The sequence below is a fragment of the Sceloporus occidentalis genome, unplaced genomic scaffold (genome assembly GCF_023333645.1).
Source record: "Sceloporus occidentalis isolate IW3139 unplaced genomic scaffold, rSceOcc1.0.p SCAF_1, whole genome shotgun sequence".
Lineage (NCBI taxonomy): Eukaryota > Metazoa > Chordata > Lepidosauria > Squamata > Phrynosomatidae > Sceloporus > Sceloporus occidentalis.
This window is the reverse complement of record NW_028316981.1, coordinates 118,342,509-118,358,501: the sequence shown is the minus strand read 5'-3', so window position 1 is coordinate 118,358,501 and position 15,993 is coordinate 118,342,509. Positions and strand designations below refer to the sequence as shown.

Below are 15,993 nucleotides of genomic sequence, written 5' to 3'. Positions count from 1 at the left end.
CCCTGTTCTATCTCATGGTTTGGGCAAAGAGGAGTCTCCTTAAAATGCAGAATTGGCCACTTTCTCTGTATTGGCCTGTCCCAGTAAATCACAATTGGGCCACACTGCCCCCCTAGCCCTACTCTCACCACAGATTTTGCTAGTGGAAGCAAAACAAATTGCAATTTCTCTTTAACACGATGTGCTCAGAGAATATGTGTTGTGTTTTTAAGCAGAAATTATATTTTCTTTCAGAAGGCTGCCCAGAGCATGATTAAATTTGAAAACATGATGTATGCTTTCTCCATGTTTTGAAGGAAAATTGCAATTCATCAAAATTTATTGGTGTGGTGGAAAAACCAATGTCAGGAGACTAGAAGAATGGGTGCAGCAATGCATGTGGCTGGTGTGTATGTGTGTGCTTTGTGTTTCTCACCCCTGCAATAAACTGCTTTAGAAGAAACAGGTGTGGAGAGCAACTTGTAGGGATAAGAAGACTCTGGAACTGTATTATTAAGACACATCTGGCTTTAAAACAGAAGATCAAAAAGAATGGAAACATCAACTCACTTGATGTTGTCCAGTCGGCTAGAGTCAGGCTTGAGGACAGATGTGTTGCGGATCATCTTGTGCAGAGTGATCATGAGGAACACCAGGTTGATCTGAGGGATATGCACAAATGGGTGTGAGTAAGGGAAAGAGAGTCCTTTGCTCTAAGCAGTTATGTTACCCCCTGCCCCACCCTCACTAGTAGCTTTCCTCACAGCCATGCTTAGATTGGCAGTGATTCTGTGGGGAAAATTTCTACCAAGGAGTTTATCAAGTGGGTTAGAGTGGGATGAACACTAGGGCCTCCCAGGCACTCCCCTGAAATCTGTGTGTTTGCTTTAAGGACTCTGTACCTGGGACTGCTAAAGGAAAACTCTTATGCTTCTATTTCCAAATAATCCCTACTGACTTACAACAATGACAAAAGAGACGGGTCCAATGAAGCTCCAGATGAAGTAGTTGTCAACCCGAAGCCAGCATCTGCCAAGAGAGATTAGGGCCATGCCAAATGGAATTAAGAGAGGATAGTGGACACCACAAGACCCAATTGCCTCACAGCATATTGCCATGAGGCGATACCATCCTATATTCACCTCCTTTAGATTTTTCCGCTCCCACCCTTTCATTATACTACAGGTTGTATGACGTTGTTTTGGACATCAGCTCTCATAAACTATTAACCAACCTGTCCAATGGTCAAGGATTCTGAGAGCTGAAGTCCAAAACACCTGGAAGACCAAAAATTTGAGAACCATTGTCTTATACAGCCCTTAGCCTTATCTCATTCTATAGCTTTTAATTCAACATCCCCATTTTTATATTTTCCAGAGCATGGCAATATTCCTTCTCTGGCCTACAAAGCCCAGATTCTGGGAACTGTAATCCCCCTAAGGAGTATTTGCAAGATCAGATGCTAAACTTTTATTCTTTCTTGGCCATATCTTTAGCTTTCCTCCACCCATGGTTAGTGAAAGAGAAGGAGGAAGGTGATGTACTAGTTCACCTCTACAGTCTAGCAATTCTGCTTAATGTTTTGTTTTATCATTTCTGTGCATACCCTTCCCAAACCATTCTCTTAAGCCCCTTTTGTACTCACGCTTTCTCAGTGCCATAGCTGCGGTAGTCAATGGCAGCAGCAATACCCACAACTAGAGCAGGGAAGCAGTAGCCTCCCAAGTAGTAGTATTTCTTGCGGGAGTATTCACTTTCAAAGACCTCAACCAGCATGAGGTAAAGATGGATGGCTTCCAGGCACATCCAGGAAAAGGCTGCCAGAAAGAAGTAGTGCAACAGTCCGGCAAAGATGGGGCAGGCAATCTGAGAGAAAGGGAAGATATGAGTTCCCATTACTGTGATTCCTCTTTTTTTGTGGTGGGAGAGAAACATTTATTTTATGCAGATTGCTTATAACTTGTCTTTCTTCCTTATCGCAGGCCTAACAAGCATTCAGTAAAAGAACATTGCACACAGTATTCAAGAGAAGGAGAATGAGGTAACTGGGAAAGTGCTGTGCTCTAAATTAGCCGTACGGCAATTTGCCGTTCTCCAGATATGATTGCAATGCAGCTCCCATCAGCTCTAGCCAGGATAGCCAGTGGTGAGGGATAATGGGATACACAGGCTAATAATACTTGTAAGGAACACATCACCCAAATTAAATTATAAAGCAGAATATGTGACTTCTTACATCTCTTTGAGCTTTACAAATCAAACTTCCCCATCTAACATATGAAGCACACTGTTTCTGCTGCCGAATGTATCTTCCAGTGCTGCATTGAATTCAATTTGGTCCTCAGTGGATCAGTGCTTCCCCCCCAAAGCTGCCTAGAACACACATATGGGCATTGTGCACTACATTCTTTCTTTACTGAATCAAAGGGGCTTGCTGCCAGCGTGCTAATTGGCCAAGCCAAATGGGTCCTAGGGATATCTTACTCCTATCCTATTTCTTAAGTGTTTTTTCAACTGCATTCATGTTGAGGGAAGAAAATATCATGTTGAGCATTTAGTTACGCACCTCGTACTGTGTCTTATCAATGCCGATGAGAAAGAGGAGCTCAGTGATGAAGAGATTGATGCAGAGATTTTTGTGGATGGTGTTTCGGTCAGTCTGCAGCCCACGCAGGAAGCAGAAGGTAGAGATGCAAATGGCCAAGCAGACGAGAGAAATCACAATACCCACCCATGTGATGACTGACAGCAGTAGCTCATTGATGCGGCCCTGGTACTGAAAGGAGAAGGGAAATGAGGCTGGGGATACACAGCTTATCTCCCCTGTTTTGGGCTCTTTGCTGCTTAAGAGGTAAAATTTAGATGGAAACCAAAACCTATTACAGTCTTCCCTCCATTTTAGCAAGGGATCCATTCTGGACACACACACACACGCACACACACACTGGAAATTTGCAAATATTTAAGTACCATTGGCTGGAATGGCTGTGTGCTCCAGCGTGCAACTTTGTGTGTGCGCTGCTGACGCGTGCACCATTTTAACCCTCCCTACTTAGTCCTTGAAAGACGGAGACCACGAAATCGAAGTCCACAAAAATGGAGGGACGACTGTACTATGCTTTGATGCTGGAGAGACTCCATCTGATAAAGCACCATCAGAATGTGGAAAAATTACTTTTCAAGGCAACTCACAGAATTGTCCAACCAGTATAGCCATTGACTGTATTGACTTGAGAAGTCTAGGAATTGTAGTTTAAGCTCTGGCTGTCTACTAGTGATTTTTATTTTAGCAATAATAGAGGACCAACTCCAAGCATTTCATATCTGAAAATCTGTTGCTCCGATTTTGTTGTACTGCCTATTATAAACAAGCTTAACCATTCAGAGTACAGCTTGAGCCACAAGGGTGTCCTTGACAGTGGTTGGTCCAGTGATAGAAAACCATTTCCCTCTCCCTCCCATTCTGGCATACTTCCCCCTAGCTCCCAACAACAGAAATGACATGCTTACAATTTCACGGTGTGCCATGAGCACAGCAAAGTTGGTGAGGTGGCTGCATGCACAAGTGGTGTGGGTCTTGTTGGTCTCCACCAGCCGGCAACCCTGTGTGGACCAGTAACCCATCATGGAGCGCTCTGAGTAGTTCCAGAAAGAGCAATTGGCATTGAAATGGTTCTTGTCCTGTATGGAAAGACGTATGCCTGTAGAAGCCACCATGAACAAGGTAGGGATTGACGCCACAGTGGAAGGAGGAGCCCATGTTTTGAAGAAGTGGAGTACAGTAGGTGATCTCTTATTAAAAGAAGGGATTTGTTGCATATTCCAGTTACATATGCACAGAACATCAGTGATAATGCCCATCCAAAACTGCAGAATCTCCAATGGTGGCTTATGTCTGCAGAGATACAGACCACCAGGTACCAAGGGTGAGTGGATGAGCATAGTGGCCCCAGGTTCACTCTGTTCTCACCTCCAAGTGGGACAGGGTGAAGATGACAGGATCCATCAGGAAGACGCGGCTGGACTCCTTGTTGATGGAGGCAGCAATAACTTGTGAGTTGACAACAAGAGAAGGACTAAGTGAGCCAACCTCACTACCTAGTTTGATGGTAGCATTCTCAGTAGAGAGAAAAAATCCCAGATTGTTGTAGAGAATGAAAACAACCTTGACCACCCCTGAAGAGAGAAGAGAAAGGGGATGAGGGGCATGCCACTGGGGCACAATTAGAGAGGATCTAGTGCATTCCCGGAAGGGACAAGAAGAAAAAGGCAAAGATGCTTTCCAGCACATGCCAGGAAACTGGATCAAATCCTAGCAACCTCTCCCCTACCCTAGTCCTAAAATCCCATTTGCCACTCACCGTTACGGCTGTTTTGCTTGATTGTGTTAGCTGACAGCTGAATGGAATTTCTGGTAGTGTACTCATGTGGGAACACAATATCTGGCACCTGCCCCTCTGTATTCAACACAGAGACCTCCAACACTGCAACAAGAGGGAGAGGTGAGATGAGAAAAGGCAGAACATAAGAGACAGGCGCAGCAATATCTGGATCAGTTCATTGTCTTTTCATTTAAGAATAGGCAGAGCATATAACTTCCAGATTTTTCTGTTCTTTGGAATATCAGGTTAAAAATGGGATGATTCTGTTTCAGGCCATCTTGTCATGCTAATTATATGCTTTGCTCATAAAATGCTTTGTGGTTGTCAAATTACCATCTCTACTTTCTGGCTGCTAACACTACATTTGGTGATAGTCTGTTTTGTTTTGTATATATCACTATGGTGAGACAGTGTGCTAAATGTGAAAATTCTGTTTAGGTATCTGTACCGGCCCCATACTGACTTGACTTGTTTTCTTCAGTCTTTATAGATTGCTGTTTTTATCCTTTGACTGAACAGCAGAGCTATTTTGGAGTTTTATTGTTTGCTCTGCTCTTCAAGGGGAGTCAATAATTCCAAGCAGCACTGGCAAAGGAATCAGTTTTAATATTTATTTCTTGTAGAACATGATTATAATTAGGAATCAGAATCAAAAAAGTACCTGTATACAGATTGTTTGGGACAGTGTCAGTTTACAGTCTTGTCGCTGAAAAAAAGTTACTAGAATTTTCGAGGGCTTGTTGTTGTTTGGATGCTGTTGCTGTTGTGTGCCTTCAAATTGCTTCCAACCTATGGTAACTGTAAAGCAAACCTATCACAGGATCTTCTGGGATTGAAAGTGTATGATTTGCCCAAGATCACCCAGTGGGGTTTCCATGACCAAATGGGGAATCGAACTCTGGTCTTCAGATTCATAAACCAACGCTCAAACTGCTTCACCAGCTGGGTCAATTATCTGGATTCTTTGACAGCTCTGGCCAAACTAATAACACTTGGTAGGTCTCTTCCATGTAATAAAATAGTTTAGATAATGCTTTTGAAAGGTCTGGCAACAGTTATACTAATGGATTTCATCTCATTAGTGATTAGCAGAGGTCAGAAACACAGGAAAGTAACTCCACCTTCAATAGGGTTTGTCAGCATGCTTAATAGATTTCTTGGTTTCTTTTGGGATCAGAGAGGGAGCCTTTACTTGAGTCTCTCCTTCTGCCATACTTCTGTCTCTCCTTCTGCCATACTGCCTTCTTTTGTTACAAGAACCAATTCTACACTGTTGTATATTTTAAAATAGCAAAGTGCCTGTCAGTACGCTGGACTTTCAATGTGAACATATTCACAGAGGAAGACTGCAGGGGAAACACTGTAGGAGAAGCAAGCGAGTCCCACAGGCCTTGTGGATTATGACATTTATAAACCAAAAAAGTAACTTTTCCAGGCCCTGCCTGGGCAGGAAAATACCTGTGAAATTTCACAGGGAGAAGCAGGGGAGTGGAGAAAAGCACAACTCCTTCTTTGTTTCATTACTCTGACACTTTCCTAATTCCAATCCTCTTGTCCTTTCCTGTATACCAGCCACTGTCTTGCTCTCCGCCACTTACTTCAGGAACACATATTGCCCCTATCACTTTGCTGCCCAGGAGAAGAGTCTTCAACATGGTCCCAAACAAATAGAGCATTTAGTATAAATACTTCCTGGCAACACCATCTTTTTAAAAGTAGTGTCTCTCAACACCCTCCCTCACCTTGAAGCTACTTCCAGAATGACAAGGTTGTGATGTTCTCAGGGTGTGGGCAAGACAAGAAGACTTAGATGCTTTATTTTCCCAACAACACCCCCCCCCCCCCCAATCTCCAGAACAGGTTTCAAGGTAATGGATCTTCACATCAAGCAAGTTCCTGAGTTGGGGCAGAGACACAATAAATCTTGAATGCACTGCCTCCCTTTCTCTCCCTGGTAGCTAACAATTCAAGTTATATTTCCTCCTCACACTGGAGCACAACTGAGAGATAGAAATTAGGCTTTGGCATGTTAGGATTGGCATTTCAGTAAAAATTGGGGGATTCTGGCTTTTATAGTTTAAAATGTACTCCCACTGTGGGCTGCTTTATAATCTTCATTTTTTCTGTCATCACAATAAATGAGCCAAGGGGGCTGGCTAATATTTGACCTGTTACAACAATGATAAAGAGCCTCTTCACACAAAATGCTGACAAAGTTTATGGTAGAGACTCTATAAAGGAAATTGAGTGTGTGTCCCACATACACTGTTATATGTGACTCCTCCCTCTTTAACTCTTTGACATGAGCCAGGCATCCATGACTTACCCACATTATTCTTGGCAGTGACAAAACGGGCTGGCTCTTTGACATTGTCAGCCAGTAGGAAGGCTCCTTCCTCCAGAATGTCAAGCAGCATGGTGGCTGTATGCACTTGCTCTGTGGCATTCATGTCTTTCCAGGACTCCAGTGCCTCCGGTCGCAGCAGGTTGTCCACCGTCTCAACCACAGCCTGGGAGTGACATAGAGATATGAGGGGACGTAGCTCCAAAACTCATAACTTTTCATCTCCTCCCATCAGCCTTTCTTGAGCTATAGCATGCATCCTCCTTGCCATTTTCTCTTGTCTTCCATGATAGAAAACCTTCTAGAGATACACTTTCCATTCTACCACCTCCTTTCAACAGCAAAGGACAATATCCATATATGCCTTGCAGGCCAGGCACACAAAAAAGTCACTCATTTATTAAATAGGATTCTAGATATGCTCCCTGAAAGGATTCTTCATTTGTGAGGCAGGATGGCTTGCTTCCCGATTTTGGTTATACTAACAGGAGCATCTTTCTGAGTGGAACTCCAGCTACTGAAAGTCAGAGCAGGGGAGCTGAAGTTTCTGCTGATCTCTCCTTTCTCCCCACGTCCCTGGTACTCCTTTGAAAATAATCTCACCTCTCTTCCCTTCTGCCAGCAGGACCCTCAATTGGATCAAAAGCCTTCCATGGACAGAAAAAGCTCTTCCGTTCACAGAAAGCTAAATTTGGATCCAAGCCAAAGTGTTTTCAATAGCCGGGGAAAAGGTAATTCTTTTTCCAGATACCATAACCATTTCTATCCACTGTACTTTAGGTAATGTGGTTGAGCCTGTACTCCAGACACCTTTTGGACATTACCTTTATTGTGCACTACGATGAGTAGTACAGCTCCCATGTCTAAAAGTTCATACCATTTGTGACAGTTTTAGATCCCACCACCACACACTTAATGTTTAGAGCCTCTCCTGTATTATTCATCACAGGAACACATACCTAACCACCTGGCAGCTTCTCCTCACATAAATACCCTGCCATTTGTGAACCTTTTGCCTTCATTTTTTTTAAAAAAGGTAACTGAATTTAATGTACTCTTCATTACCATTTATGAAAATAGCTGAAATGACAAAGCTATAAAATTATATGACAAATAAGAGAAAAAGGACAAAAAATCGTTTAGTGAAAAGCTGAATATTATTTGTACACTACAGGAACAAGAAATACAGTGACAATGTACAATGATTTCCTTTACTACGCCGTCCTTTTCTAGTATTCCTATATTAAAATAAAAATTAAACATAAAGTAGGTGTTTTAGATTTTTTTTAGAAGCTGTGCCCCCATTTCGCTGCCCACTATATAGTTGGCATTTGCCATGCTTTTTGAAAGGAAAATAATGGTGATAAATATAATTATTCTCCACAAAACTACCTTACTTATTTCATGCAATCTGGATATTGTGCTTATTATCTATGGATGAGATTTGGGAGATAACTGAACAAAGCATAAGGTGATGTTTCATGGATCATCAGTCTCTTGTGGGGAGCAGTCTCTCTGCAATCTCTTTCACATTAAATCAGGCACATGGTCAGAGTGAATAAAAGCTAGTTTTTAAGAACTCTTTCTCATGAAGTAACTCTGACCATTTTAATGTGGACTTTATGTGCATGCATACATATGTCTGCACCCATGTGTGAATAGAAAACTACAGGCAAACAGCTTCCTCTACAAAACTAACGAGATAAGAGCCCTCATGTGAGGGTTCTGTTCCAGAGCTTTTCTGGACTATAACTGTTAGAGTGACCAAGGCCTTGTCTGCATGGGTCAAAAGGAACATCCCTCCCCGGCTTTTCTGGCTTTCTGGTACAGGTAGTCCACATGATGATGTCTAGTATGTCCCACACTTGAACTGATGCATAACAAGATTAATATAAACTAAAAAAACCCAACTTACCTGTTGCTCTGGATCTTCTGGGAAGATCTGAAGCCCTTAGTATCTGCATGGGTGTTCTGGTGGACTTTCCAGTACATCCTCTGCCACCACAGGCCACTCATTCTGGGGTAAAAACAAGGTACCCAGCATCTGATTGTTGCTGGACACCTCATTTAGACCTCAGAAGCAAGTGGCCTGAAGCAATGGTAGATATGGCAGGTGGCCCAGTGGATGTCCATGCAGACAGCTGTTATGCCATAGAAACAGAGGCCAAGGTAACAGGGGCAGAATAAGTCAGCTGAAGGGCCAGGATACTTGGTGTTGCTCCTGGCCAGTGCAGACATGGCCCTAGTCAGCTTAGCCAGTGGCCATGGTATCTGGGAAACCCTGGGAGCTATCATCCAACACTGTAATATTTTCAAGCTCTGGGAAAGACACATCTAAATTTGCCACATTTTATTTTGGTGGACTAAGGAATTTTACATGATCTGCACTATTTCTTTTTATGGATAGTAATCTAGATATTTGCATTTGAACAATGGAAATACATTAGAATAGTGACATATATATATTTGAATAAATAAAAATGAATATGAAATAAAAATAATATCCTCTCTTTTCATTCAAAAAATTGAAGGCAATTTTAGCACAATTTTTGTAGTTGTTTAAATTTATGCAAATCTTGATGAAGCCAAAGGAACTAAGTCTTGCATTATTCCTAAAATCCACTGCTGCAGAAACTTTGCATCAGGGGCCGCAATCCCTGCCTGGATTTCAGCCACAGAATTAGTTAATTACACTCACCTTAATGTAATCCTTGCATGTCCTTTCTCTTTTGTGCATCTGCAAGGTGTGGTATCCAAGACCAGGGTGAACAAGCATTCAGGTAGAGCAAATGATGAGAAAACAAAATAATGAGAATAGAATTTCAGAAGGAAACACTTTATGTATGGCAGGAGTGGGCAACCTTCAGCACTGCAGACATTTGTTTGTTTTTGTTTTGTTACTTTAATTCCCACAAGTGTCAGCCAGTATGGCCAATAATGGTAAGCCATTTTGGGAACTGAAGTGTCAAATATTTAGAAGACCAGAGGTTTCCCTGCCCTGGCCTATATGGTTCTTAGTTGTATCAATAGGCAGGAATATAATAAAGGAATAATGTAGCTCAAAACTTGAATAAATTAACATTTTGTTGGTCACTGATAAATACACTAGACAATTAACTTTTTATCTCCACAGTTAATTAATATGAATTTTCTATCTTGTTTTCTTGGCTTATGCTAAGGACTGCTTGACATATTAAGATTCTGATTACTGATTCAGGACAGATCAAAAATCCCCCCTCTGAGTTCACAGCCAGAGCATCTCCTCCAGGTTTTGGTGGAGGAGATTTAATCTTGGATCCCTCTACTTCCCCTCCCCCAAAGATAATGCAATACCTCCTCCAACAGCAGAGCAATACATCTGAAATGAAGAGAAGTGGAAGGAGGATCTGAGCTGCCACAGACAAGGGGGGAACATTCAGACCAGCCCTGTAGGGGATCTCAACAAATTTCTTCCCATTGCTATCAGTGAGATGGAAATATTGCAACAAAACAAAAACAGGGGGGAAAAAAAAGGGGGGGGGGATAATAAAAATGCTCCTCCATCCTCTCTTCTATCCTGCCACTCAGCACAATATTGGAATACTGGAGTATTTTCATCTTGCATGACTGCAGTCTTGTACACTTATTTGATTTATGAAATGTTTTTATTAAAATACTGATCTCCCACCATATGTAGGGGGCTCAGGATAGGACACATAATAAAGTCAATTGTATCTATTCAAAACAGTTTAAAATTTAAAAGAATAAAAATAAATTATACTCTAAAACCTATTAAAATTATTCTCCAATTGAAAATACTGTAAACCAGTTATAACCATGCACAAACACAAACTGGGCAAAATCATTAGACCCCCCCCCCCCCCCAAAAAAAATAATGAAAAACTATTGTTAAAACATGGGTTTGAAATAAAGCCAATTATCAGTGCCAGCTGGGCCTCTAAGGGGAGGGCACTAAACAACCTGAGTAACACAGTGGAGAAGACCTTCTCTGATGTCCTCACACAGTGATGTCCTTCCACTGGTGAGATAGACCTTTAGACTCAATAGGACTTATTACTACAAAGCTTTTCTTTCATTACCATCTCAGACTATCCAATAAATACAGGGAATCAGAAAACATAATTCTCTGAAGATGCCAGCCCCAGATGCTGGCGAAACTTCAGGCAGAAAATCTTCTAGAACATAGCCACATAGCCCAACCCCCCCCCCCCCCAAAAAAAAATTATGGATGCCAGCCATGAAAGCCTTCAACTTCACATCATAAATCTGCATCATAAAGAAAAGAAAAAAGTAGCTTCTAATACAAAAAGAGAAGGTTTCACAAAATCCCAAGAATTCAGTTTCACATTAAACATAAAATAATATAAAAATTTAAAAAGCACATTTCTTTCTCTTATAGTTAGAAGAAAAACTGAATTTAGCTTGAGGGTTACTTTTGTTTTTACTGTAAATAGTAATCCTCTGTTTCAACATTGCTATTGTTCCCAATGTTCATGAGTCCCAATTTGCTGTTACTATTCTTTGTTCTAGTCCTCTAGTGCCTTTTGAAACTTCTGTGCCTTTTACAGCTGCATGATAAGCAGGAATTCAACAGATGATGTTTTGCCCATCATTCCTTCTTTATGATGCAAACCTTTCTTCATTTAGATGTTCATTCTCATTCCCAAAATCATCCTTTTGCTTGCATTTATGGGGACAGACACCAACACACCTTGTTATAATTCTTGCCAGCTGACTCTCTCTCAATGGGACGCAGTGCTTGAAGCTGTGCATCCAGGATGTCCAGGAGCTGCTCCATCAGTTTGACAGAGGAGCTAACATCTCCAGCATAGATGGCACCACGTGTGTGGCGTGCAAGCTCACTGGCAATGTTGGCTGCATTCTCTCCACTCTTGATCTGCCAAGGAATTGTAAAAGAAAGGCACATGAGCCTCAGTTGGGTAAAAGAAGTTGTGCAAGCCTGAAGCCTGCCTGGTAGCTGTTCTGAACGTACAGTGGTATGACTAGAGACCAGGGCAATAGGAAGAGGAAAGCAATACCTTCTGTGCCACCTGGTTCACCCAAGGACTTGTGCAGTTACTGAGATCAGGCCCCCGTGGGTTCCAGATTCCAAGAGTTGCAAGACACTGGAAGGACGCAATGCCTGTGTACAGGGAAGAGAAAGCATTGGGAAGAGGGAAGAGAGAAAGAGAGAGAGAATTCAACCATGCACAAGTTATCTGGTTTCACTCTGACTATCTCTATCTATCTGTATTCTACTACAAAGCCATCCAAGAGTCTCTACATAGTCACTGGTGCAGAAGAAGAAGCCTGGCCTCCAGCACAGACCAGTTCTCACCTCTGAGTAATGAAACAAGGGGAGCAGAGCACAGATAAATGGCTCAGTATCATTGTAACTGCAAATATGGAAGGAGCGACACATTCAGCTGAATCGTCTATCTAACAGAGTGATGACAGCTCAGAATTCACACTGCAGAAGCTGTGTGAATGAATCAATCACTAGCAGCAGTTTAAGCTGGCACTGTTTCCTTGAGCTGAGTGGTATAGTCGCTGGGTCATGGCTAATTACATGGTAGCCCCATTTACTAACTGGACCACTTTCTAATGTAATACACACTGCCATAGCCCCAGCTTCCCTGGACCAGGATACACCCCCCCCCCAACAAGATTACAAGAGTGAGGAACTCCTTTCAGTCTAAAGGCTGAAATCAGTTTTAGAGAAATTCTCAGAAGCTGCATTCCAGTGATGACTGAGGCCAAAAGCAAAAGGGTAGGACCAAGCATACAACATGTATTAGTTTAAAGTTCTTACTGCCAGTCAGCCAAGCCTTAGGAGAGGCACTTCAACCTTTTGGAATGGGGAAAATCCCTGACAAAAGCTGGGAAACTGCCAAAAGATAGTGTCATGAGGAAGGGGTTGTGGCCATCTAGGGAAGCCTAGAGAGCCAGATTGTTGACCCAAGAGAGTCACATTTGGCCCCAGAGCTTCCTGCTCTAGTAGAGCTCAAAGGCAGTCACCATGGGATAAAGACAAAGTTCTCTTTGTCTGGGGTTAGTTACCCTCACCCTTGAAGCTTCTCCTCACTGTTACCTCGTGTGCCCTTAGGGCAAGGTCTTTCAACCAGCATGCCTTGCTGTGTGGCTGGCCACTGGACACGTCGCACCTCTTTAGCCTCACAGAAGAGTTCTGGAGAAAGATGCTGATTATTTGCTGGTGGACGGCGAGTGCTGGGCATAATGGCTGTGACTGGATGCAGCTCTGTGCCCTTCTGATTTATAGCACCAATGGGATGGGTGGTGAGTGGAGCCTGTCGTGTTGTTGTTGTCGCAGCAGATGAAATTGTGCTTGTGATTGTGGTGGGACGGATGGTGGTTGTAGTGCTGAGTGGTGTCGAGGTGACAGGACCTGCAGGTCAGAAAGTCCATTAGAGATACAGGTTTTCTCCTGTGTATAAACAATCCCAATTTTTCCATCTTTTAGCTACCAAATTTCAGTTCATGCCCAGGCCTTGGAAAAATTGCTTATTTGGACCACAGCTTGTTTGGACCACATCGTCTCAAATCTGAGAGTTGTAGTCCAAACAGATAACTTTCCCAAGCTCTGGTCCAAAGACTTTCCCAAAGGCTTTTACAATTTTACTACTTCAGTTCCTTCAAAATGAAGAAAGCAGGGGAAGGAACCCAATATCTTGCGTACAGAAAATACAGTATGTAGTGTGTCACTGAGCAGTTTATTTATTGTGCAGTGACAATCTAGCACCATAGTCTTGGCTCTTCATGAAGTGAATGGTCACACTTGTGGCAAAGGCTACATTTCTGAAACATCCCCCAGATTCCAAATAACCCCAGTTTTTAAATCTATAGTTTTAGTTACCATGATTATAAAATAAAATTTAGAATCTCTAGCCAGGTGCTGCTAAAGATTAAAAAATGGAAGAGTCTGAGAAGGGCTTCCAATCACCAGAAGAACTTTTGCCTGTTCTTTTTCTCTCAGTTGATTCCAGTCCAAACTTTTTCTGATCTTTTTTCCAATGCTGACCAGTATCCCCCAAATCATAGTCACTCATCCTTTTAACTACAGTGCCTTTTACATATTTAACAGGTAGCTCCATTTCAGTACTATTTCCGCTGGTATGCGTCTCTCTCTGGAATGTTATTGATCCCTTGGATCATATTCTTATAAATTTTATAATTTGCAAAATATATGCTACAGCACAATCCTCATATCTACATGGGATACATTCTCAGACTTTCTTCAGACAGTGAAAATTGTGTATAATGTCAAACCCTATATTTCTGCCAGAGGTTGAGCACAAAGTTGTGCTGGAGGACTAGAGTGGTGGTCCCTCTTGGCTTCTGTCAGATGTTATTATTTATTTTATTTTTATCCCGCCTTTCTCCCAAAATGGGACCCAAGGCAGCTAACATACATAAAACATAACAGTTAAAATTGTACAATTAAAATCATAAAAAAATAAAAATTACAAATATAAAAATTTAAAACATATACGTAGAGTTAAAATTAAACAGTCCAAGACCAACCCTCTCATCTCCCAATAGAACCAAGCCTGCTAGATTTCAAAAGGCCTGTTTAAACAAAAATGTCTTTGCCTGCCTACGAAAGGCCAGCAGTGAGGGGCCAGCCTAGTCTCCCATGGAAGGGAGTACCACAGGGAAGGAGCAGCCACTGAGAAGGCTCTTTCAGGTCCTCATCAGCCGAGCCTGGAATGGTGGTGGTACCGAGAGAAAGCCTTCTAATGATCCTAGGGCTCTAAGTGGTTCATATGGGGAGATATAGTCTTGACAACAGAGTTTTTCTGGAGGACCTCCAGATGCCTACAGAGACTTTTTTTCCAGACATGGGTAAATGAAACTGTAGGTAGGAATCCTGTGGATATGGGGATTATACTGTATTCACAATGAACTTCCAGGACAGTAGTTGTATTTGAGTTGCAAGACAGGGGTGCATCCTGAAACATTTTCCTTTTCAAAGCCCTACTAATGTATTTGTTATATTTATATATAATTATATAAATATTATATTTATATACCGTAATAGGATATATACAACCTGAAAAGTCTCCTGACAATTTTTTCCTAAATAACAGCGGCTTCCCTGTTAAGGGGATGGTGAGCCTGCTCCACATTTAAGTCCATATCTGAAAGGAACTATACAAAATATTGAGCCCTACTCCCCCAGTGTCTTTGGCTATAGTTCTTTTAAAGTCCTAATGAAAATGTGGATTGGATTCACCATCGCATTCACATGGGAGCCAACCTACGCTACTGTATGTGACTGAGTGGGCTACAAATTTACCAGCTTACTTTTTTTGGATGACAGCTCCCAGGACCATGCTTCCTGAGAGATTCTGGGACTTGCAGCTCAATGAGAAATGTTACCAAAATCTGGCCCTTAATCATACTGTTTTTAATTTTAAAACAGTCATAATGGGAGCTAGGGTTGCCTTTTCTTTGGCTGCTACTATGGGTTTAAAGAGGAACATTAGAGGAGTTAAGATCAGGTTTAATTCTCTTTCCATCCTAACCTTAAGACCATATGAAAAAAAGAATTTTATTCAAGTTTAAGTGCCAATAATGCATTCACACAAAGGTTGAATGTTTTACATAACTTGCCACAGTATGGGATATTAACTGCAAAGTGCTCAGTTTGCCACTCAGGTAGCAGCTGTGCAAGGGGTGGAAAGGATGAATGGAAAACAGTCAGAAAAGCATATTAGCTACACACACTGTATGACACAATTCTGGATCTGGTAAGGAAACTTGGGAGTATGACTGATCTAGATTTTGCTTTATTCCAAATAAGCCATGGATTCCACATCTCTCCCCATCCACATCTTCAGTCCAGCTTCAAAAAATTAACTTTTTGTAGACTCTAGGCTTCTGCCAAATACTGCACATCAGACAATCCATCTCTGTCAATTTAGTCTCCACGTGATACTAACTGCCAGAATTTCAAGCCCATGCTGACTTTGTTGAGGTCATAGGGAGTCTGAATTGAGCTGAGCAGATTCTCTGATTCTTACTGTTTGACTAGAACTCAGATACTCAGAACTCAGTGCTAAAATTAAAGGTGTTTTCAAAAGCCAGCTTAGAAACTGAAAGCCTCATTTTTTAAAAAAAGAAAAATGACTTTGTCATTATGCAGTTGAATGTTTCCTGAAATGGGGTGGATGGCAGCAGCTCAGGAAGCCACTGGCTCAATAACTTGCAGCCATTTGCAGCATAACTTCAGTATGTGCTGGTTTGTTGGCATTTAGCTCAAGTAAA

The 15,993-nt window shown here is 41.9% G+C and overlaps 1 protein-coding gene across 8 annotated transcripts in view; it reads right to left on the bottom strand.

The window, feature by feature from the left end:
- The window catches only part of ADGRL1 (adhesion G protein-coupled receptor L1), a 202,479-nt gene that overhangs the window by 12,775 nt on the left and 173,711 nt on the right, over positions 1-15,993 (bottom strand). For all 8 annotated transcript variants that reach the window (XM_089532947.1, XM_089532956.1, XM_089532976.1 and 5 more), the window contains 12 exons: positions 12,797-13,111; positions 11,745-11,848; positions 11,417-11,602; positions 9,404-9,442; positions 6,688-6,871; positions 4,341-4,463; positions 3,950-4,155; positions 3,490-3,660; positions 2,546-2,755; positions 1,625-1,845; positions 942-1,008; positions 550-641 (listed from right to left, as the gene is read on the bottom strand). In XM_089532947.1, coding sequence (XP_089389073.1) covers positions 550-641; positions 942-1,008; positions 1,625-1,845; positions 2,546-2,755; positions 3,490-3,660; positions 3,950-4,155; positions 4,341-4,463; positions 6,688-6,871; positions 9,404-9,442; positions 11,417-11,602; positions 11,745-11,848; positions 12,797-13,111 — 1,918 coding nt within the window. The remainder of the gene's footprint in view (positions 1-549; positions 642-941; positions 1,009-1,624; positions 1,846-2,545; positions 2,756-3,489; positions 3,661-3,949; positions 4,156-4,340; positions 4,464-6,687; positions 6,872-9,403; positions 9,443-11,416; positions 11,603-11,744; positions 11,849-12,796; positions 13,112-15,993) is intronic.